This window comes from Mycteria americana, chromosome Z (assembly GCF_035582795.1).
Source record: "Mycteria americana isolate JAX WOST 10 ecotype Jacksonville Zoo and Gardens chromosome Z, USCA_MyAme_1.0, whole genome shotgun sequence".
NCBI classification, from domain to species: domain Eukaryota; kingdom Metazoa; phylum Chordata; class Aves; order Ciconiiformes; family Ciconiidae; genus Mycteria; species Mycteria americana.
Window position 1 is genome coordinate 4,100,000 of NC_134396.1, and position 24,211 is coordinate 4,124,210.

General features: G+C 48.2%; 2 protein-coding genes across 6 annotated transcripts in view; one reads left to right on the top strand and one right to left on the bottom strand.

The window, feature by feature from the left end:
* PIGO (phosphatidylinositol glycan anchor biosynthesis class O) overlaps positions 1–24,211 on the bottom strand; it is a 500,143-nt gene that overhangs the window by 440,248 nt on the left and 35,684 nt on the right. The gene's annotated exons all lie outside the window — the stretch shown is intronic.
* RUSC2 (RUN and SH3 domain containing 2) overlaps positions 1–24,211 on the top strand; it is a 59,766-nt gene that overhangs the window by 20,653 nt on the left and 14,902 nt on the right. For 4 of the 5 annotated variants that reach the window (XM_075527105.1, XM_075527104.1, XM_075527107.1 and 1 more), the window contains one exon: positions 20,645–22,723. In XM_075527105.1, coding sequence (XP_075383220.1) covers positions 20,752–22,723 — 1,972 coding nt within the window. In that variant the 5' untranslated portion in view covers positions 20,645–20,751. The remainder of the gene's footprint in view (positions 1–20,644; positions 22,724–24,211) is intronic. The other variant, XM_075527106.1, reaches the window with a different exon arrangement.

Below are 24,211 nucleotides of genomic sequence, written 5' to 3' on the forward strand. Positions count from 1 at the left end.
TCATTCAGGTTGGTCGGGAGCCCTGCTCTTCTAATTTCCTCACCTTGCTTGGTGATTCCAGATGTTTTTTTACTTATGATGTACATTCAAAGTCTTTTCTGCAGTACTTCTCCAGGCTCTTTGTTCTTGTTGGCTTTATAACTGTTTTCCCTGATATGCCAGAGACTTGCTCTTTAAAAATTAAAAAGGTTTCATTACAGAGCTGTTTGCTTTTTACCCTTCTGTTTAATATAAACTGGGTCAGCTTGAGATATTCAGACCAAAGCCACTTCTATATCATAGATGCTGGGTGATAATTTATCTCAGTAAGCACAGTTCTGATGGTTAAACCCAAGAAAAGCAAACCAAAAGTGAGAGATGCGGAGATCTGTGTGGGTGGTTGAGAGGCGGAGGACGGGCGGTGGAGGTGCCTCTGGGTCAGCTGTGGAATCGCGGGACAGTACTGGACAAGAAGTCTTGTCCCCATGTTTGTGGAAGCCATTGAAATCCAACCAGTAGTGGGAAAGCTCACTTGTCTGCTACCCGTGCTGCTTTGTGGGAAGAGTCCTGATGTGGATAAAGTGCTTCTGGCAGTAAGTCCAAAAGAGCCAGAAGTTCACCCCGTTCCAGAGCTATGCGAAAGGCTGCAGGATAAGGCTTGAAGGAGCTGAGGGAGCTTGGCTGGCAGGGGGTGAAATCCATAGCAATGATCAATGACAGCCGTGTTGGTAACTAGCCTTAGCAGGGATTTGTCGTGTTATCTGCTGGGCAGGTTCCCTGCATGCCCTAGCGCTCATCTGAAAGTTGGTTACTTCCAAAGAGAAAGAAACAGGCTGTCAAAATGGCTCTAGTCCCTGATTCTGCTCCAGTTTTCTCTCTTGATGAAAATGATTTTAATGTTAATTTTCTGAAATAAGTGGGTCAAAGCAGGGACATACGTGTTAAGATGAGCGCAAGAGCAGGCACGTCCACAAACTCTTCCTCTCCCCACTGCTGTTGTGTTGCAGCCTCAGGGTCATGTAGACAATGTCTTTCTTGCTGGGCAAGGCTGCTGGTGGTTATATCAGCAGATAGGGGGGGAAAAAAAAAGGACTGCAGTTGTTAACTCTTGTAAATGGGAGGAAGGCAGGAGGCAGAGCTATAACGTAGGTGAGTGGCCATAACGTAGGTGATGGCAGCTTCTGGCTCAGGCTCACCTGAGTTTGCTGGGAGAGAGAGAGACCGTGTTGGTCTTTGTGCGGTGCTGAGGGTGTGGGGCTGGCAGTACCTTTGAGTGATAAATAATAAGTATTTGAGTGATGGCAGCAATGCTTTGGGCTGACACATTGGCAAGTGGTGGGAAACGGGCACAACCACCAAACCTGCTCTCTGCTCCAGCGCAAGATGTTCCCTGGAAGCAGACCGAGTGTCACTGCCCTGTTGTGCTCTTTGGGCCAGTGGCACAGACATCTCAGAGTGATGAGAGCTAGCAGTTCCTTCTGGCAAGAGGGGATTTTCTCCTCTGGGGGTTACAGGAAAAATAAATCAGAGCCTGTAGGGAAGACCTTGGCAAATATGCAGGTCCCCCGATCCTTCCCTGATACCTCCGTGAATAGACCGTGCTCTGTTCTTGAGGAAGGGTGGGACATGTGGAGAAGACATGGGTACTAGACTGGGAGAGTCTGCCTTCCCCTTGGTTCCCAGATGTGCGAGACTCACCGGAGTATCTGTGGCTCTGGCAAACGCTCAGGAGCTCTCCTGCATACTGGTGCTGGAAAAAAACCTGCATACAGTTGCAGGAAAATGAGTTTTCCACGAGAACTCAAGTTGTCATGCGAGGTTTGAGCTGATGAGTTGCTTAAGTGTGATGCAGTCAACCCTGGGGAAGATTTGTGCTCCTGAGGGTTGGCTACCTCAGACCCAGTTCAGCACCAGTTAGATCATCTCTGTTGGCTCCTGGCCCTCAGGAAACGGGCTCTTCAGGTGTTACTCTTTAAGGGAGCAGGGAGTCCTTGCTCCCTACATAGTTAGACTAATCTCATCAGTTTGTTTTAACTCCAGAACTGCACCTTATTCTTTGTAAACTGGCACCAGCTGCCATCACTTCTGGAAAAGTCTGACCTAAATGCTTTCAGCGGGCAGGCTCCTCTCCGTTCTGCTCTGCCTGCATTGGTGCAGAGCAACCGCATGCTTACTTAGCCTCCTTTCGCCTAGTAGGTCCAATTCACCTAAATTGTTTACCAGGCCACCTTCTTTTGGTCCCTCTCTGGGGTTCCCATGGTGAAGAGGAGGAACGTGTGCCTCATGCTGCATTGTCGTGTGTCTTCTGTGTAGCTCAGATAGCATAGCTGTCCTCACAGAGGTCCTTCTCAGCAGGGAGAATGACCCGTCTGGACCGTTGTGCCAGTGTAATTTACTTTTCTTAGTAGTGAGACTAGTACCAGAGCCTGCTTACATGGCATTTTTCCCTGTAGTCCTACCCTCAGACCTTTCCCACTAACTCAGGTGGTAGAGGCATAAGCCCATATAAGAGAAGATCCAGTGGGAGGTATCAATAATTCATATCTCTGGTCCCAAGATATTGTTGGCCCACACAGCGTATATTCCCTGCCTTTTCCCAATTCATTCTAATGATCGATACCTGGAGTGACACATCTGCCCTCAGGTTTGGCTTACTCTGGTTGACCTCTCCTTCACCACTTGTTATTATGTGAGTAGTTGTAGTCAATTCTAAGGGAGTTCTTCTGGATGTAGCTTATCATGAGCAGTGATTGTAGCTTGACCCTTCAGAAGAACAGCAAGTGGATTTCAGCAAGTGGATTTCAGGAAGCATCTGCACTTAGCCGTTTTCTATTGGCGACAAGCTGTCTTCTCTTGTCCACAGTCAGTGGCATCTAACTTAACCTACTGCTGAGATGTATCTCCAGCTGCAGGTCATAGTGCTTGAAATGGCCATTGAGGAGATCATCTTCCTTACCCAGATGTCTCCTCCTGCTTTCAGCTCCATGTCATATGCCTCATTTTCATTTCTGCAGACACTTGCTATTTATAATTATTGTATTTATAAAGCACTCTGGAGGTGGTGACGACTTCTTACAGTAAGCCTGACAGCTTTTTCCTTCCCATGTGCTTCCCTTCCCTGTTTCCTCTTAGACTGGCTGTTTTTGGGGGAGGACTGGGTCAGAGGAGAGGTGAGGCAGCGTGGAGACAAGGGGACCTCGGACATCCCTGGGGGTCTCTAGACCCTAGTACAGTGGGGCTAGCCAGTTCATGGCACAGTAACAGAGGAGGAGAGGAGGAACTACCAGAAACGGGTATGTCCCAGCACTGACAAGCAATGGCATGAGGGCGGTTAATGCGCAAAGGTGGCAACACTCTGGTCACACATCATTCAGTTTATGTTTTACCATATCTTGTTGAGGCAGTGATAGTAGTTTTTGACCCATTGCGGTTTCTGTTCTCTGTGCTTATGTTGGTGACTTTGTACAAGCTTTTGAAACCCCAAAGAATGTCTCCATCTCCGTAACCCTGACTTCTTACAGGCATTATGCTGCTGATATGATTTGGTACTGCATGGTGGAGAAACACCCCAATCTGAAGCAATGCGTTTGTATTTGTCCTGGAGGCACTGAGAGGTGACTCTCCTCTGTACCAGAACATGTTCGACAGCCAGTGTTTTGGTCTACTGCCTTGTTGTCTGCTTTCCCCTTGGCATGAGTTGAGGTTGAAAAGAAAAACCACAACAACCTCTCAGCCTGCCCATCAAAACGAAAGGGGAATCTTCTTTCATGGAGGCAAGCCACCAGACCTCACTGATTTAATGAGGCGAATTCACCAGGGAAAATATTCTTCAGCCCAGACCTTAGTCAGACATTGAGGACCCTCTTATCTCTTGGGGGACCACAAAGAGAATTTGCATGGGGACATGGAAAACCTCTCCCCACACACCTACGCCAAGAATTTGTGCAACTTGAGGGAGCAAACCCCCCCAAAACCACACTCCACTGACAGCAAAAAGAAACTCCTCTCCTCAGAGAATAGATATGTAAGAAAAATACCCTGGTTTCTTCTAGGCTAGTCTTGTTGCAAATCTTGAGGTTTTGAGCTTGATGCTATGTTAAGTAAATGTGTGTAACAGAGGATAGTTGCAAAAGTATACTTTGTCAGGTTCCAAATCATTAAACTGATTAAATTGATTAAATTGATTCTAACTCATTAAGCTGATGTCATTAAACTGCAAAAAGTACCTGGATGTCACGCTGGTCATAAGGAACTTTCCTTGGTGAACATCTATATATGAATGTTAGGGTACATAAGAAATGGAATGGAAAATTATGGTACAGAGTCTTCTCATGTTGATACAGAAAGCAGGGGACATCTCACTGTTGATTGGGAAGCTGTGTGCAATTAGTCACCTCAGCTCCGAAGCATGACTGCAGAGTTGGAGGAAATTGAGAAACTGCACAGAAAAGTGCCGAAGGTCCTGGAAAACTCTCATAAGAGGAGAGACTGAAGAAATGGGAATTATTTGTGTTAAATGGGAAACTGTAGGGTTCATTATATGAAATAATGAATAGTCTAGAGAAAGATGATAATGATTTATGTGCTGCCCTGCTTGTAACGTGGAAGTATTCCAGGATATTAAGGAGGGTTATTTGAAACTGATAATAGGAATAATTTTCATATACTATGATTAATTAGTCCACGAATCTTGCTGTCAAACTTCAAAGCCCAGCAATATTCCCAAATGGCTTGGCATTTGTGTGAATAAGACTACCCAGTGTATTAATAGTACGTGTTCAGAAGTTGCAGTTTTGAAACCTCCTGGTTGAGTTGAGGCCCATCTCAGCGCAAGGGCTTAGGAGAGGTAAATTCTTCCTCATCACTTGTTGCAGGTACTTTTCTCTGAGGCATCTGGTACAGAAAGGACACAATATCTTCAAGAAAAGAGGTGTCCAAATGTAAGCATGTCCTAGCTGGGAAGATCTGGGAGCCTACAGTCTTGAGGTGTCTCCTCCGCTCTCTCGACCATACTTGAAGTGATTAGAAGCAGAGTGGTCATCCCTCCGGTAGCCTTGGTGTGTCCCTGGGACTCTGACCTGCTCTTCCAGTGCAGAGCCAAGGATCATCCCCGTTTGCCCTCCTTTTTTCTCCTAGTGAATAGGTCTATGCATCCTCTGCAGCCCAGCAAGACTTTATTCAGCAGAAGACCTTGGTTAATCCAGGGTTATCAGATTTAGTTAGTTAGACCCTTAATGCTCTGTTGAGCCCAGTCATTCCAAGCCTAATTAGCACATGAGCTGTCTTGTGGAGTGATATCCTAAAATAAACTGTCCTGAATAGAGCTTTACAAGCAGAGTTTGGTTTGGGTTGCCAGCCCCTGCAAGGGATAAGTTTCTCCTCTCAGAAGAAAAGTATGTATAATCATTAGGAGTGTCTGGTCTGCTTCATAAGTATTTTATTAAGGTTCTGGCTTGCCTTTTGTTAGTCTGTTGCATGGAAAATACTCTTGTTACGTAAATTGATGCTGCGGTTTTTATCCAGCTCCTCTAAGTTCTGCCTTGACGATGGCCACACAAACATACAAACGAACCCACACATCAGGAGGACACTTGGAGAGAGGTTGGTGACCGGACCAAGCATCCGGGAATACTCTTGTACGTGAGCAGAATGAAAAGCTTGGGACTGCTCAGAGGGGTGGCAAATGTAGTAGATAATATGATACTCTCCCTGCCCTAGCCCAGGGACAAGCAATGAAGTTAAATGCCCGTATGTTCAAAAGGACTGATAGTTAACTACTACTGTGGTATGTAATTTGGTGTGGAACTCACTGGTTCAGGAAGTTACAAGCCCTAACATTTGCAAGATTCACAAAAAAAACCAGGACATTATAAGGGATGTCAAGAATATATAGCACTGTGATTGTATAGGCTCCTAACTTTCTATGGGCGGGTTATGAAACCTGCTTCTAGATGTAAACTGTTCCCCTATGGAGGAGGCTGCCTGTGACTGGGAGGGGATAATGGAGCAGCCGGTCACTCATTTGCCCACTTTCGGGTTATTACACCTCATGCAGAGCATCTGAACTCTGCTGGCAAAGGCGGAGGAGGGGTCTTCACCCCTCGGAATCACTCCACAGACGTCTGTGTTGCTGTGATGAAATCAAAACTTCCTTGTAGCAGCTGATCCATGAAGACTAAATAATGTTCATCTGTCCATTACATCTTTGTCCTCCCTCTATTTCTGAGCTAGTGGCAACAGTTGCCCTTGATTTTGTCTTTCTTGAGAAAAGCATTCTTGATAGACTTGTTTTGGCTGGGGAGGTCTTATCAAGACCTGCTGTGGAGTGCAAGGAGTGTTTTCTAATCTTGCACAGTCTTGCTCTGGTCCAAAGATTTGTTCCCAGTTCAGAAGCTTCTTGTCCTGTCATCTTGGGAATCATTCTGCCTTTTTTTCACCCACCCTGAATTCTGCTGAAATGAGATTCAGGCAGCATTTGGACTTGATTACAGAGGACCTGTTTGTTCCTGGACCTGGCCAAAAAAAGGTCAAGAAATGCACAGTCTTAACCATAATCAGGCAAATTCCCTTCTCAAACCTGTGTGCTACAGGGTCTTTTCCTCCAGCTTCCTTCAAGGGATTGCAAAATCCAGCCTGTGGTCTAAAAGCAGTTGGATATCAGCAGCAAAAGTATACATGGTCCTGATGTCCTTCAGACGGCAGGATAAATCTGATGCATTAGTCTCATCAGATGCTGCCTTTATTGGGCTGTTACTCAGCCTTTTTGCTTTGTAGCATGCTATCATCCCCAAATCAGGGTGCTGCCAGCCTCCAGACCGTTGAATTACTTATTGCATATTCCTGCTTTGGAGAGACAGAAAATTTCTTCCTGCATATCCAGTTATTGCTTCTGGTCTTGGCAGAACTATCTAGAGCTAGGAAGGGTTAAAGTTTCCTGCGGTCTTAGCAGGAGTCAGCTATTGGACGTAGCTGCTGTTTGAAAAACCATTTAGATGTGCACTGTGAAGAGGAATATCTAATAAAACCAGGCGGCTGCTGGGATGTTTTCTGTTTGTGCTTGATTTTGGAGCACCTGATCTGGTTGCACACAGTGTGTATTAAATTCCATGTAGGATTGCATCATTTAAAAATTATACAGCTCTGCAGATGCAGGCATTCTGGCTGTCTGGCAGAACTGATGCCCATCACTGCTAGGTAATGCCATACCTGCATTGCTTCTCCTATTCACTGGGACATGGCTACTGAGTCCTGGTAGCAAACCATTGCACCACCGCTGTGTTGAAGTCTGAAAATAATCCTTCTGGGGGTTTTTGACATCTCCAGCTGCTTTATTTACAATGGCTTGTGGGGTGATACTTCAGTTATTTCAAGAACTTGGCCCTCCTGTGGTTTTATTTCACTCTCCCGTAGCCACTTTTGCTGCCTGTTCTGCTTTCGCTGTGTTGCTACATGGGGTTGTACATCTGTAATCTGCCATCCCAGAAATGTTTGGTTTTCCCTTGATAGTGAGTGATTCCTACATACGTGGAGCTCTAGGCTGAATAGACAGTAAACATGATTTTAAAGCCTCTTTAACTGAGTTATTTTAAGTCTGAGTTCCTTATTTGTCGGGCTTTCTCCAGTGATCACTAATGCTTTTGCCTTACAGGGAGGGTTCAGGATTGTTTTGCAGCTGTGATTCCTGCAAGGTGTGGTCTGAACAAAATGCAATGCCGGTTTTAATCTGGACGGAGAGGAAGCAACAGGGAAGATATGCAGCTGTGGAGTAGCTGGAGTCTGTACAGGTGTGCTGACCTGTATGGCAGTGAGATCTCATTCACTGTGAAGACAGACCTTTGTCCCTTTCAGGGCTTGGCTCATCTCTTTTCCCCAAGTCATAAAGGTGATCGGGGATCTAGAACTACTTGAGATGGAGCTGTCCTCCTGTGCTTTTCTTTCTGCAGATGAAACTTGCTTCTGAAATTATCCTCCCATAAGGCTTGGATAAGCAGAGCCTCTCCTTTGCTGTGGTCTGGGCAACACCAAGTTGTCTGAAGCCAGATTCCAGTAAATCTTAGGGAGGAAACTCCTGAGGGCCCAGGGGAAGTGATTCGTGACCTCTCATTGAGAGGTCTTTCCAAAGTATAGTAATTCTAGGGATGCCTCAGATCCCCAGCAACCCCTGAAATCTCCAGTGCTGTTGAGAGTATCTCCATCCGTATGAAGTATCCGTGCCCTCTCCACCTCCTGCTGCCGTCTCGGGAGCCTTCACCCCTGCAGCGCACACCTGAGCAAGAACAGCTGCTCATTCACCGTTGCGTGTAGCCATGTAACAGGCTTCGGGAGCAGTTTTGCCTTCTTGTACGCCTGCAGGCACAGGTCAAAGAGCTGGCTTTGATTCACGAAGCTGCGCTGAGCCTGATGCCTGACTCCCTCAGCAGGACACTTCATTCCCTGCCCTCCTGTGCCTGTTGTGGTGGAGAGCTTTGAGCTCACAGCTCCCCGGCGTAGAAGCTGGTGGGAAAACCTTCAGTCTGCACTTCTGCTGGCTTTGACTCTGGTTTACCCACAACTGCTGGCTGTGTTTTTGTCACTACTCAGCCTCTGGTTCCTATGGTCCTCCATCAAGCAGGTCTGTAAAAGGAGCGTGGTCATGAGGCAGCCTGCCGACAGCCCTGCTTTGCAGCTAAGCCTTGGCCAAAGCTGTGCAGTTAAGGAGGAGTTAAGCTTGGCATCTTCAGCTACTGATTCTGCCCAGCAATTTCATTTGCTTATAGGTTTTTTTTCTTTCTGCGTGGGTTCTTGAGTGCTCTGGGAACCCTGCAGCAGCCAGGCTTCAGCACCCAGGCTGATCCACGTTTCAGAAAGAAATTTCTGCTCTTGTAAGATCTTCAGTATGCTTTCAGAGTGCCCAGGCAGAAAGGTGCTATAGAAGCGTAGTCCCTCCTCCTGCTGCTGCTGCTACTAGAGTGTCTGTGATAAGAAAGGATTTACTGTGTCTGCAGTTTAATTCAGCAGCAATTTCGGTGTGATATTAACAGCTAGAAACATCAGAGTCTTTTTCTCCTCTGTGGATTTGCATATAGTAATTCGGAGCATATGCGGTGGGGGCTGGGGCAGAGGACGAGGAGCAGGTTCCAGCCCGGATCACCTCGGTGGATGCTTGTGAGTCACGGCCTGTAAGTGGCTCCTGCCGAGTGCCACATGCCAGATGATGAGTCACGGAACAAGAGAGCACAGAAACGGGAGAAAATGGTTCAGTCACTGTCCGGCTCCTGTGTTAGCTGGTGTAGATCTGCTGCTTGAGCTATTTCTGATGTCTTCTGTAACTCAACATGCACAAAGCAGGTGGGGCTTCTTTTCCTCTGACTGGCAGGCAATACCTGCCTCATGCTAGCTGTGTCATCAGCAAGAATACACATACTACCTATTGCTTATTTTCATCTCACACACCCTCTAATCGCTGCTGGCAAGCCCCTCATCCCTGACCTGCTCAGCTCCTTGCTGCCATGCGCGCAAGGGCTGTGATTGACCGTCACGTGCTGCAGTTTCCATTTTGAACACATCATAATCCTATATAGTTCTGGGATGTAATGATACATTAATCATGGGCTTAGTCAGGCTGTCCTGGAAACAGCTGGAAAAAGCCCTGGCCCAGGCAGCACCTCATTGTGGAAAGAAAAGGGAAGTGGTCTTTTCAGGAATCACTGTTTGCTCAGGACCACAAGAGGAACCAGCCTGAGCTGAGACAGAAATTTAAGAACTATTTAGTCTTTCTATCTTGCTGCAGCCTCCTTTAAACACCGGGTGCTGGAATATTCACCCTGGGACCAGGCAGACCACCCTCACTATTCTCCCTGTTCCCCAAGGCAGGGAAGGAGAGCTGGAGGTTTAGGATGAGTCAAACAACTAGTATTTCCTTCTACACCTTTTCTTTCATTAAACTGGATGATTTACTAAGGCGTTTAATGAAGGCGTGAATTTGGCAGAGATGTATTAGCTGGTGAGAAATAAACAGATGTCCAGACAAATACCACTGGCTAGTCCCACCCTACAACTTACAGGCTTCCTCACCTCCACCCTCTTCTTACTCACCCCAATGGTTCAAGCCCCATCCCAGGCCACTCATCCTGTGCCCCTCGCCCCATCGTCTTCATTCACGCTGCTCCCTGAATGCCCTCCAGCTTGCTGGAACTTTCCTGTTGAGTGTTTTTTATGATCATTCAGTACTTTCTGGCAGCTTTTGGAGTGGCAAAGCTGGGGCAGGGACAAACTGCGTTACTGGGATCCTGGAAACTGGTTCTGGAACCAGTGAGCCCTGAGATCTCCCACGCTGTCTGAAGAGTAGCTTTCAGTTTGGATGTTTCAGTTTTTTGTTTTTCAGTTTTTTGTTTCAGTTTTTCATCTCCCAGCCCTTTTGCCTGGAGGGAGACTTACAGGGAGTAAACTGAATATATCTCTCCCCATGGAGCAAAGAGGACATGTCTGTATTGTGCCCCGTCTGCAAGCTCACACAAACCATTGCTTTTTGCAGCATTTCTGCTCGTGCTTGTTTTGTAGAGCTGTGTGGTTTCTTCAGGCGTGTTAATGCAAATGCTCTGTACGACCCAGGGATTCACATGGAACAACCCTCAAAGAACAAGCAGCTCCAATACAAAAGGATTTTTGCTGGTTCATCTATGAAACTGAATGCCAAGCTTTTAACCCTGTTTTTCCATCTTTCACCCTTGAGTGACGTGATGGATCTTGGTCCATCTGAGGAAGATGATGATGATAGCGAAACCATAGCTATTCAGAAAGAGGCAGCAAGAACCCTCACACTTAAAGGTTTCCACTGGGCATTCAATTTCATAGATGAAGTGACTGAGATTTGTAGAAACAGTAATCTGTTCAGAAAAGCCAGCCTCCAAAAAGCCAGCATCACCTCCAGCTGACAGTTCTGATGAGCTTGCTCCTGCCTCTTCATCCTCCGTGCTATATGTGCAATCTTTTTGCATTTAAATCACATTTATTTCTTAAATTTCTGCATGCCTCCCCCAGTATTGCATTACATTTTATGAGGAAACTTGTGTCATTGTGTGTTGAACCCGGTCGCCCCACGTGTGCAGCTGAGAGCACTGAGCAGAACCGGGTATTAAGCAATCAGTGGTGGAACTCCAAAAGCGTGGCCGGAGTGGTAACAGATAGCAGGGTATGCCTGGAGGTATGTGACTGCACCAGCACTTGAAGGTAATGCATTGGCACTTGAAGGCAAGGCTGGTGTTTGCACCAGCCCCCTCTAATAGAAGCAGAGCCTTGCAGGCTGGTTTGAAGCCAGCTCTGATGGCTTCTGGACCTTCTCAGCAGTGTTGCAGAGGCAGGAGGTTGTAATCCAGAAGCCGCGGAGCTGCACCGACCACTGTTAAATTAGCACAATGTCCTCAGTCTTTGAGGGTAGGACAGAGGAGGGATTTGGGGGCCTCTATGAAGCTCTCAGCAAGGACTTACAAGGCATGAGGTGCAGAGCCTGAAGGGCTCGGCTCGTCAAGGTGCTGCCTGCCCCTGTTATCTGCCGCATGCTGCCTCCTCTCTAAAGCACGGACGGGGCTTGGCAGGCGGCTCTCAGATCAGTGCTGAACCACCCTTTGTTGCTCAACACTCCTCTCCCGCTACTTACCTAGAGCTTTGCTGCAGCTAACAAGTTTTTGCCATGTATATATATGTATGTGGAGGCACAAGCCTTGATAAGCAATTCCACACCACATCATAGGCGTCTCACAAAAAGCCATCCTTCTCTGCTCTGTATTAGCTTGACTGGAGTGAAGCATCCACAGGTAATGAAATGTCTGGCCCTCACCTTCTGCAGGTGACCCTTAGCACCTCAAGAAAGAGCTGACTGAATAAACAACCCATATCTCCCATGTAGCAGCAGATGGTGTCGGTATGGAGAAGGTGAAGAATTTTGACACTTGCAGTCAAAATGGCTGTTGTACCCATGTATGTAGAGTCATGGTGCTCCCTGTGCACCTCCCTGCCTTGCACTGCCACAACACACTTTCCTGGGCAGGGATCATTGCTGGATGCTGTTGTATGTGTAGGATTGAGCAGGATTCAGCACACTGTGGGCTTGTGCTATTGGAAATTATTAAGAAGAATGAAGTGTTCAGGTACAGACTGCTTATCCACATCTGGAAACTTCCCCTTGCAAAGGGGTGTGAGGGCTTTACAAAGAGCTGATCAAAGCCAGCAGAATCTGAAACTACTTTGTTTGCTGGATTTATGCCCCAGTGTGAATCCCAGCCTACCAGACCCTGAACAGAAGAGGGAAGATCCTTCTACAGACTTCGAGAATCAGGGAGGGGGAGCCAAGGGATGATATGGCCAGGGAGGATGCTCTGGTGTTGGGAACTGAATAATCCCTGTGCTGGCAGTGCCGCTGCCAACCTCCCTGCATCCCTGAGACAGGAGGAAGCCAGGAGGGGTGTCCCAGTGTTGCCTGTTTTATAAAATAACTCCCAAAACACAAGAAGTATATTTAGAGAGGAGACATTGTTTTATTCTGCGCAGGGTGCAAGGTGGAATATTTCCACAAATCGAGCACACCTATTGCAATTCTCTTCAGTATTTATACATGGAAGTTAACACACCATGCCTATCTAATACATAATCATTGGACTGACTAAGCATCCTCTTCTTCCATGGGTCCGTATTTTCTCTGCTTCAATTTAAAGCTACAGTGTGATTTTAGTTCACTGCGCATGCTCACAAGGAGGTGGGGGGGTAGTCCTGTCATCCCTCAGTTGGGTTGGTGGTCGCAATCCCCCCCTGCCACCTTTACCTTCCCCCTAGTTACTGTGATTCCTCTTGTTTTCATGGTTCTTGTGGCATCCTTTCATCTTTATGACTTTCCCTGTAAGAGGATATTCCTGTTATTGTTCTTTGAAGTGTTACAGCTTCATATTCTTTGAGGAGAAACATATACTTGCTAGTAAAATATGCAGTGCCCGTACCCTCTTATCTAGCTTAGGCATTATCTATTACCTTGAAGATTCTACAATTCTCATATTCTCATATGCTAATTTCTACTCCTAACTGTGGTCCCTTCTAAGCTACTAATAACTCCTATACCATTTCTATTTTATTCCAAAATATATACACATATATATATATGGTTTAAGGTGACACCAAGGGAGAGAGAGTTATCTAGGGCACCAAAAAAGTCATGCATATCCCTATGGAAGCTGTCAGAATGGCTCCCAGCAGGAGCTGGCTGTGTGCCGCCTGTGATACTGGACCTCAGAGCCTTGTGCTGGGAGCAGGCTGTGGGTGCAGGCAGAGTGGGCATCCGTCTGCTGCAGCATCTGTGACAGCCAGTGAATCACAGTCCAGCCGGGAGCCCGTGCTGCCGCTGAAACCAAATAGCTGGGCAGAGCTGCACGGGCTCCAGAGAGACAGCTGGGAAATGGCTGTGTGTCAGCTCTCTTGACATTTTGCTGTCAAATGTCAAAGTGTGCCTGTGCAACCCTTGTTCTCCCACAGCAGCATCTGCAGAAATGTGAAGTGTGTGTTGCTCAGCAGGGCTTGTCAGCAGATCATCGCTGGTGCTGGGAGACGGCTCTAAGCACCATTTCTCAGAGATGGCGGAGACCTGGTGCTTCAGCAGTGAAGTGTGCCGTCATCATGGTCTGTATCCTCAAAATGATGCTTTTCAACTGGTTGCATTGTGGTAACACTCAAAATATAGCAAAGCTTTATGGGGAGACGTGATCTAAGCATTACAGTCAGCTACAAAGGCAGTGACAAGGGCAGATAGGCACTGGGGGACCGGCTTTTTCCCCATAGTGCTGGGGGGGAGACAGGATAAATAGGGGGTCCTGCTGCTACATGTACCATCAACGGTGTGCGAGGTTGAAAATGGGGCATGAACACTGCCCCAGCTGTCGAACACCACTTTCAGCGTGTGTGTGTGCTAGGCACAGAGCTGGGAGTTGCTGTTACCCACGGTGGTTCTTGAACAATGTGATCTTGGGAATTGCTGATGTAAAGGATCTCATCCCAGGAACGGGGCTGAGGACAGAGTCATTCCTTTCAGTGGCTGTGGGAAAGGAGCCACAGGCTTGTAAGACAGAGGAGTCACTGAAAGGGGAGTGAAGGGTGATATAGACATTAGAGACACTATGGGTGGGGGGGAGTTTAGGGTCCCATTGTAGTCCAGCTGGATGTGGTCCAAGTGGTCCAGGTGCCCTCTCTACTTCAGAGCCTAATCCTGGGTGAAACATCCCAGCAGAAGCAGACGTGAGGGTGAGTGTGCCCCTCATGTAGGTCTCGTGATGATCTCTGGTAGAGGCTACCAGAAGGCTTGTCTGTTCACTAACACTGGTGTTAGTATTAACTTTTGCATCATTGGGTGTTTACTGTAAACACTAGGTCCATTTCCATCTTTGTTTTTTTTTTTTCCTGCCAGCATCATCCTGTATCTGTGAGAGGCACTACTATGTGTGGGAGGAAAGTACTTCTTTTGATCATTTTTTTTAGCGTCTTTTAATTGCTATTCTTATGCCATGAAGCTGAAAGAACTGAAGTTCCTGATCTTTCTGTGGAGCTGTCTCATTGCTTATACTGTTGTTCTAACTTCACTTATCCCACATTTCTCAATTTCCCTCCTGGGCTCCCACATGCCTTTGCAGCTCTGCTCCAAATCCATTATCATCCCACAGTCACAAATGCAGGGGTAAGGTAAGCAAAGACAGATACTGTGGATGCCACTTTCTGGAGTCTCAAGGTCAGTGGTGGCAGCAGACCCAGGGTCCTGGAGTCTGGAGCAGGATCACAGTATGTGGTGTCAGGGTGCTGTGAGCACTGGGGATGCCTGGATGAGATACGAGATGTGGATTGCTGACCAAGGGTGTTTGGGCCAGGGTTTTCAGAACAAGTGATGGATCTGTGATTGCACTAGGTCATTTTTAAATCCCTCAGGATCATCCTGGATCACTGGTGTCTTTTGTGGTTTCTCCCTCTCCCTGCTGCCTTAGCTGCCCTCCCATGCACTTCTCTGCACTGGCTTCTCTGATGCGTGAAGGGAAGGCAAGAGGGAAAACCCCTCCAGGCTGACCTGGAGGCGATTGCAGGTTGGACCTCTGGGTTAGATGCGGAAGGAGGAATGAATATGTTCTCAGCTCTCCCATATCAGATGCTAGTGAACATCTTCCTCTACCTTTATGACCACCTGCTATTTACTGAACTACGTGGGGCTCTTAGTGCCCTGCCTGTACGGTTCCTGGGACTGTGGGCTGTGGCAGTCGTACTGTTGTGAAGTGCAGCAGGTAATAAGATAAGCAGATAAGTGCCACAGGTAACGTGGCAGAATGTTAGAGGACTGTGAACTGGGCACCCCGGATCACAAGAGGAACTAGTTTGAGCTCAGGCTTAACCATCAGCAAAAGGTCAGCAGAAGGCAACGTGCTGTATGGGACTTATTTAACCATCGCCAGTGGCTCCCCATGGCCTCACTGAAGTCATCTGCTCCTTTTCGCATGAGAGGCCCTTGTATGCATAAGTCATTGCATACTTTGGCATGCTCCCCTAGCACCATCAGAACTGCTCAGGACCTTATGGGGGTTCCTGGATTTTGGAGAATAATGGTTGTTGCTGCTTTCCTGTTCCAGTCTGTTCCTGCTTTCCAGTCTCAGCCTGGAGTTGTGTCTCTCTAACGTTGGAAGGTCTGGCAATGCCATTCAGTGTTTGGTTCTTAAAGGGAAGTTCAAGGTACTGTCCTGATTTCAGCTGGGATAGAGTTAATTTTCTTCCCAGTAGCTGGTATAGTGCTGTGTTTTGGATTTAGCATGAGAATAATGTTGATAACACACTGATGTTTTGGCTGTTGCTAAGCGGTGTTTACACTGGTCAAGGACTTTTCAGCTTCCCATGCTCTGCCAGGTGCACAAGAAGCTGGGAGGGGGCACAGCCAGGACAGCTGACCCAAACTGGCCAAAGGGCTATTCCATACCATATGGTGTCATGCCCAGTATATAAACCGGGGGGAGTTGGCTGGGGGGTAGCGATCGCTGCTCAGGGATGGGTTGGGCATCGGTCAGTGGGTGGGGAGCAATTGCATTGTGCATCACTTCTTTTGTACATTCTTTTATCATTATTATTATTTTCTCTTCCTCTGCTGTCCTGTTAAACTGTCTTTACCTCAGCCCACAGGTTTTACTTTTTTTCCCCGATTCTCTCCCTCATCCCAACTGGGGGGTAGGGTGTGCGAGCGGCTGCGTGGTGCTTGGTTGCTGACTGGGGTTAAACCACGACAGTCCTTTTTGGCGCCCAGCATGGACTCAACGGGTTGAGATAATGACAGATCTGACCAGACTGTGTTGAAACAAATTTGTTATAAGCATTCATTATCCTAGTTTAGTAGTTGCTGGTCACAATTTTGATTTACTTGCTCTCGGAGGTGTTATATTTGTTCTGAGAGTTGTGTTATGTAACAACTTACTTGCCGTATATACTGTTTATCAGTATTTATGTGCTGTTTATCACCTCTGGGAGGTGGATTAAGGTTATCACTTTGCTGTACTGTGTAACGCTGCCTTAGGGTATGATAAAATTGTTGGTCATGAGATCAATCTCGTATTTGTACTCAGCATTGCTGTCACCTCTGTACTTTGGGAGCCACCTATCGGAAATTATTAATAATTACACTTTTTACTTTTTCTCCTCGGAGACCCAGCCTATGGTGGAGACACCTTCCTCCATCTTCCCCTTCCTCTCCAGGCTAGTTACAATAGCTCTTGAGAATTTTGAATATCCTTGGGATGTTCAAACCCCCATGGTCCTATTGCTGCGTCTCCTGAATGTGTGTCAAGGTCTTGCTTAGGGTTAAACAACTATTTAAGAATACTACAGCTACTCCAACCCCAGTGACAGCTGTCCACTACCAGGTGACAGCGGACCACTACCAGGACTGATCCAGACGGCACTGGAACAGGGTGAGGCTCCAAACACCTGCAATACGTTGATGACATCATCATGCGGGGCAACACAGCAGAAGAGGTTTTTGAGAAAGGGAAGAAAATAGTCCAGATCCTCCTGAAAACTGGTTTTGCCATAAAACAAAGTAAGGTCAAGGGACCTGCACAGGAGATCCAGTTTTTAGGAATAAAATGGCAAGATGGAAAGTCATCAGATCCCAATGGATGTGATCAACAAAATAACAGCCATGTCTCCACCAACTAGCAAAAAGGAAACACAAGCTTTCTTAGGCGTTGTGGGTTTTTGGAGAATGCATATTCCAAATTAGTCTGATCGTAAGCCCTCTCTATCAAGTGACCCAGAAGAAGAACGATTTCAAATGGGGCCCTGAGCAACGACAGCCTTTGAACAAATTAAACGGGAGATAGTTCATGCAGTAGCCCTTGGGCCAGTCTGGGCAGGACAAGATGTAAAGAACGTGCTCTACACTGCAGGCAGGGAGAATGGCCCTACCTGGAGCCTCTGGCAGAAAGCACCAGGGGAGACTCGAGGTCGACCCTTAGGGTTTTGGAGTCAGGGATACAGAGGATCCGAGGCCCGCTATACCCCAAGTGAAAAAGAAATATGGCAGCATATGAAAGGGCACGAGCTGCTTCGGAAGTGGTTGGTACTGAAGCACAGCTCCTGCTGGCATCCTGACTGCTGGTGCTGGGCTGGATGTTCAAAAGGAGGATCCCCTCTACACATCATGCAGCTGATGCTACGTGGAGTAAGTGGGTCGCACTGATCACACAACAGACTCGAACAGGAAAGCGCAGTCGCCCAAGAATCTTGGAACTGATCATGGACTGGCCAGAAGGCAAAGATTTCAGAATATCACCGGAGGAGGAGGTGACGCGTGCTGAAGAGGCCCCAGTGTATAATAAACTGCCAGAAAATGAGACGCAACATGCCCTGTTCACTGATGGGTCCTGTTGTCTTGTGGGAAGGTGTCAGAGGTGGAAGGCTGCTGTATGGAGTCCTATACAACAAGTCGCAGAAACTGCTGAAGGAGAAGGTGCATCGAGTCAGTTTGCAGAGGTGAAGGCCATCCAGCTGGCTTTACATATTGCTGACGGAGAAAAGTGGCCAGTGTTCCACCTCTATACTGACTCATGGATGGTGGCAATGCCCTGTGGGGGTGGTTGCAGCAATGGAAGCAGAGCAACTGGCAGCGCAGAGGCAAACCCATCTGGGCTGCCGCATTGTGGCAAGATATTGCTGCTCGGGTAGAGGACCTGGTTGTAAAAGTACATCACGTAGATGCTCATGTACCCAAGAGTTGGGCCACTGACGAATATCAAAACAACCAGCAGGTGGATCAGGCTGCTAAGATTGAAGTGGCTCAGGTGGATCTGGACTGGCAACATAAGGGTGAATTATTTATGGCTCAGTGGGCCCATGACACTTCAGGCCATCAAGGAAGAGATGCAACATATAGATGGGCTTGTGATCGAGGGGTGGACTTGACCATGGACACTATTGCACAGGTTGTCCATGAATGTGAAACATGCGCTGCAATCAAGCAAGTCAAGCAGTTAAAGCCTCTGTGGTATGGAGGACGATGGTTGAAATATAAATATGGGGAGGCCTGGCAGACTGATTATATCACACTCCCACAAACACGCCAAGGCAAGTGCCATGTGCTTACAACGGTGGAAGCAACCACCGGATGGCTGGAAACATATTCCATGCCCCATGCCGCCGCCCAGAACACTATACTGGGTCTTGAAAAGCAAGTCCTATGGCAACATGGCAGCCCAGAGAGAACTGAGTCAGACAATGGGACTCATTTCCGAAACAACCTCACAGACACCCGGGCCAAAGAGCCTGGCATTGAGTGAGTATAACACATCCCCTGTCATGCACCAGCCTCCGGGAAAATGGAACGATACAATGGACTGTTAAAGGCTACACTGAGAGCAATGGGTGCTGGGACATTCCAGCATTGGGATACACATTTAGCAAAGGCCACCTGGTTAGTCAGCACTAGGGGATCTGCCGATCGAGCTGGCCCTGCCCAATCAAAAACTTTATGTACTGTAGGAGGGGATAAAGTCCCTGAGGTGCACATAAAAGATATGCTGGGGAAGACTGGGTTAATCCTGCCTCAGGCAAAGGTAAACCCATTCATGGGATCACTTTTGCTCAAGGACCTGGGTGCACTTGATGGGTGATGTGGAAGGATGGGGAAGTCCAATGTGTACCTCAAGGGGATTTGATTTTGGGTGAAAATAGGCAATGAACTGAATGGTATGATGTTAATTGCTATATAACGCTATACGTCATCACTTCTATGCTTGCTGTATGCCATATCAACAGTATTACAGTAAGAATCACCCAGATTAATGAAGAATGAACTTTCATGAAACCGAGCACAGTGCAGCGGTGATGGAACCAGAACTGGTTTCAGCATGCAACAATCCAACACCACACACCATCTCTCCTGCCCTGAAGGACTGTTATGACAGATGGAGCCCAAAGTCATGGACTAAATGAACTCAACAGACATTTTAGAGGGATGGACCATAGACCAAGGGAATGATGTCTGTGTGTATATATCAAAAGACAGGAAAGGTGGTGGTGATTAATTGGAATGTATTGGAAAGTGTAGGACCTGGGCATGACTTAGATGGTATAGAACAAGGGGTGGATACTGTCCTGGTTTCAGCTGGGATAGAGTTAATTTTCTTCCCAGTAGCTGGTATAGTGCTAGGATGTGTTCTAGATTTAGCGTGAGAATAATGTTGATAACACGCTGATGTTTTGGCTGTTGCTAAGCAGTGCTTATACTACGTCAAGGACTTTTCAGCTCCCCATGCTCTGCCAGGTGCAGAAGAAGCTGGGAGGGGGCACAGCCAGGACAGCTGACCCAAACTGGCCAAAGGGCTATTCCATACCGTACGACATCATGCTCAGTATATAAACAGGGGAGTTGGCCAGGGAGCAGTGATCGCTGCTTGGGAACAGACTGGGCATTGGTCAGCAGGTGGTGAGCAATTGCATTGTGCATGACTTGTTTTGTACATTCTATTATTATTATTATTATTATTATTATTATTATTATTATTATTATTATTATTATTATTTTCTCTTTCTCTGCTGTCCTATGAAACTGTCTTTATCTCAATCCATGGGGTTTACTATTTTTTTCTGATTCTCTTCCCCACCCCACCGAGGGGGGGGTGAGCGAGTGGCTGTGTGGTGTTTAGCTGCCGACTGAGGTTAAACCATGACAGGTACCTAAAGGCAGGCAAAAGTATTGAATGCAGTGCGAGAAGATGGACTGCTGTCATCAGAGTGCAGCACTTCATTTCAGACCCTGTGTAGTCTGCATGTTTTTCTGTGAGCCTACAGTGCCATCCACAGTGAGGTCTTCATTTGGCCCAAAGCCTGTGCAGTCCTTTGGCTACTTGAGTGAAATTAGCAGTTCACTTCAGATAAGTTTGAGAGGGGTCGGTTGGAAGCACAGGCGTTGTCCCAGGAGTCTGCAGGGAGGGGGACATGTCTGTCTTACATTGTGATGCTTTCCCTGAAGAAGGACAGCTCAGGACCTTGTGCTTGGGTACTTGTGCTGACAAGGACCAGTCTGTTTGGTCCTTGTCAGCACATGAAGTCCTCAGTCAAACCAAGATGCTTTCAATAGTCACTGCCTTTCCTGAGAGGTGACTTCCTTTGTGTTTTTGTCTCTCTCTAGGTATCTGAATACCCCTATGAGAAGTGTCCTCCCTGCCTCTCATGTGCAGCCCTACCTGTCCATGGGTAGAACCAGCTTAACTGATGTCCTGAAGAGCATTCCTCACCATGGATAGTCCACCCAAACTGACTGGTGAGACGCTGATTGTCCATCACATTCCCCTGGTGCATTGCCAGGTCCCCGATAGACAGTGCTGCTCCGTGAGCAAAAGGACCAACCCCTTCTGCCAGCCAGAGCTCAGCATTACACGGACCTCTGCCCTTCCAGACAGAGACCTTTCACAGACTGACTCCTTGGTGTACAGCAGCTTTCTCCAGGCCTCCGAAACCTCAGCAGAGGCTTCAGACAACAAAGAAGGCAAAGCGAGGGATTTGATTGTCCCTAGTGTCAGTAAGCGACACAACCCTTTCCTGCTGAGTGAGGGTGAAGACCTCAGCATCTTTGGGGATGACTTTGGTCAAAAATCTTTCCACCTTCACAACTCACTTGTGTCTGGCAAACCTCCCTTTCATCTGCACGAGCTGGCGTTGCCCCCTTTCCACCTCCACGACTCCAACCACATTGTGAAATCCTGGAACATGGCCAGCCGGTCTGGTGTGGTAGATGGGCAAGAGGACAAAATCAGCAGTGACGACGTCCAGAAGAGGAACAACGCAAACCGGTGCCACCAGGCCTCAGAACGCATGGAGCTGGATGAATGCAGCTGCCATCGCGGCAGCTCCTCCAGCTTCTCCTTTGATGGTGGTGAGCAGGAGTGGAACCAGAACACAGGTGAATCACTGAGGAACCAGGATGCCCTGCACAGCCGGACGTGCAGCTGTTCTGGCTCGGAGCTCCAGCACTGTCGCTGCTACAGTTCATCAAGTCAGTCTGAAGTGATTGACCAACAGATGGGCTACATCAGTGACTCTTCCTGCAACAGCTCCGACGGGGTGCTGGTGAACTTCAGTGCTCTCTACAACAAAATGAATGGCCATTCTCGATCTAACCTGAATTCAGCCAACCTGTCCTGTGACTCTTCCTTCTGCAGCCACTCAGACACAGGAGCTTTTTACCTGGATTTGCATTCATCACCCACAGAATCCAAGATGTCTTGCGAGTCGCATCACCCAGAGAGTTCAGGGAAGGTGTGTGGGTGTCAACACTCTTCCTCACCTGTCCTTGATGCTAACTGCAACTCCTACCACCTCCACTGTGAGCCTTGCACTTCAGAGAGCTCAGACCTCACTGCCTGCTTTCAGAGCCAAGCACGGCTCGTTGTGGCTACTCAGAATTACTATAAGTTAGTCACGTGTGACTTGTCTTCCCAGTCATCCCCCAGCCCGGCAGGATCTTCCATAACTAGCTGCTCGGAAGACCATACCAAAGGTAGCCCAGCCCAGCCCACTGAATACTATCTGTTTAGAAGGCCTGACCTGAGACAAGAAGAAAGCAACGTGGAGTGCAGTGAAGAAGAGGCAAAGGGAGAAGCCACCCAGAACATGATTGAGGGTCAAGTCTATGTGAATGTCTCACCACCTAACCTCAACACAAGCCGGCAGCGCTCCAGGAGCTATGATCAGAACCTGGACAGGAGTCCCAGCAGCAGGCTGGGCTCCTTGGAGCGCATGGTGAGCTGTCCGGTCAAGCTGAGTGAAAGTCCGGCAATACCCATCCAGAGTTCCCCCCCAAGGCGAGTGACATCTTTTGCTGAACTGGCTAAAGGCAGGAAAAAGAACGGCACCTCCCCGCCGCTGCGGTCCAGTGGTGATTCCTCCTTGGAGTTCTCCCCTATCCCCGAAACACAGCGGGATTGCCCAGCCTTCCTTGAAGAAAGAGCTCGCCGCAGCCAGAGTCTTCCACCCATGCCCTTCGTCCATGGCCTGAACCGGAGCTGCGAGGGCTTCTGTTTAAGTCACGCTTTTGGGGACAGCCAGGCTTTGTGTTCCACCAAGGACTCGGTCTCCAGTGAGAAGGTCCCCGGTGGGCATGGGGCAGGTGAGCAAGCCTCTCTCTCCCTGCTGACGGAGGCAGATGCCAGCTTCTCAGGTGGCTCTGCCAGTGGCCACGGACAAAGAGATGTTAGAGCCCGAGCAGACGGTAAGGAGCCAAACTAGGCAGAATGGAGAAGTAAAAAGAAAGGCTGCTTTTTGGGACATGAGGGGAGCAGCAGAGGAACCAGCATGGCGATGGGAGACCAGTGCCTGTGCAGTTTGTTTCCTGGTCTACCACTCCCTGGGAGAAAGCCCTGCTGTGCTTATTTCAGACCCAGATCAGTGCAAGTGTCTCGTCCTTGTATTTCTGAAGCCTCTTGAGGTTTTGTGCAAACCTCTCGCATCATGTAAGGGAGAAATGGCATTAGTACTTAGGGTCTGTGCAGCTTGGAGGATTGTCTCCCTCCCAGGGTGTTGTACTCCCCCAGTCCATGAGATTCACCTGTCTGTAGCTCCTAAGACAGAGATTTGAAGATGCTCAGCAGAGTTGTGTTCCCAGCAGACAAAGGGAAGGGAACCATTGAGGAGTTTTTAGCTTTTCTTCTTTGGAGCCACATGAGGCAGAGGCGGAGATGGAGGAGGCATAGCCAGCAGTCTGCTCTCAATACAGGGTCAGGGAGCTCACACAGTCTCTGGTGGGACTTACAGCATGAGTCCTGCGGAGATTAGAGAGCTGTGTGTCTCTGCTGGAATATCCTGGCCATGTCCTCCACAGTGCACTGGATTGCAGCAAAGGTTCCTCTGGAGGGCAATTGTCCCAGCTCCCTCTGCAGGAAAGCCTGTAATACATGAGCTGCTTTCCACCTTGATACTGCTTTTACATGTCCTGGTGAAGAAGCGGTGTGACAGCCCCATCAGAGGTATGGACATTTCTCCAGCATGGCAGGCATCTATCTCTGCCCTAGGCAGTTCTTTTACCTGCTTCACAGGTAAGAGCCTGTCTAAAACGGGGAAAATGGGGCTCTGACCAGACTGCTGCAGTAGATAGCCCCTAACATGCCAAGGACCAGACTGTTCTCCATTTAATGCCCTGAAGATTTCTGGCAGGAGATAGGAAGAACATGTCACTCATTGCTGTGGCAGGTGTGGGAGAGATTTTGGCCTTTGGAGCAAGAGTTTTTTGTGTATTGTCCTGTTAGTTTATTGAGCCTTGAACATGCACTCAGTGCGGGATGGCAGGGAAGGCAGGTCTCTGCTGGGAGCAGGCAGCATGGGAGCAGCCCTCTTGGCTTGCAGAGGGAGTGCTCGGAAGGAGTAAGAGCTGCTCGGGGAGGCATGGGCAGACCGGAGCTCTCAGGACAATATATCCCAGCAGTTCCTGCACCCCCTGCTGCAGTACCTTCCTCTGCACCCTGACAGCAAGGCAGGCATTAGCACTGTGCAGAAAGCTCCTGCCGGTGGCTGGAGATAGAGGCAAAGCTGCCTCACACCTGCTGAGAGCAGCATGTAAGCCTAGAGGGTCTGAGAAGGGACTAGAAGGAAAGCAAGCCCTGCTAAAGGCTAGCTGCAGGGGGAGAGGCCTGCAACACCCAGCCGGCAGCGGGTAACACCAGGGCTCTGCTTGGGATGGGTCCTTTGTCCCAGGATTTGCTGT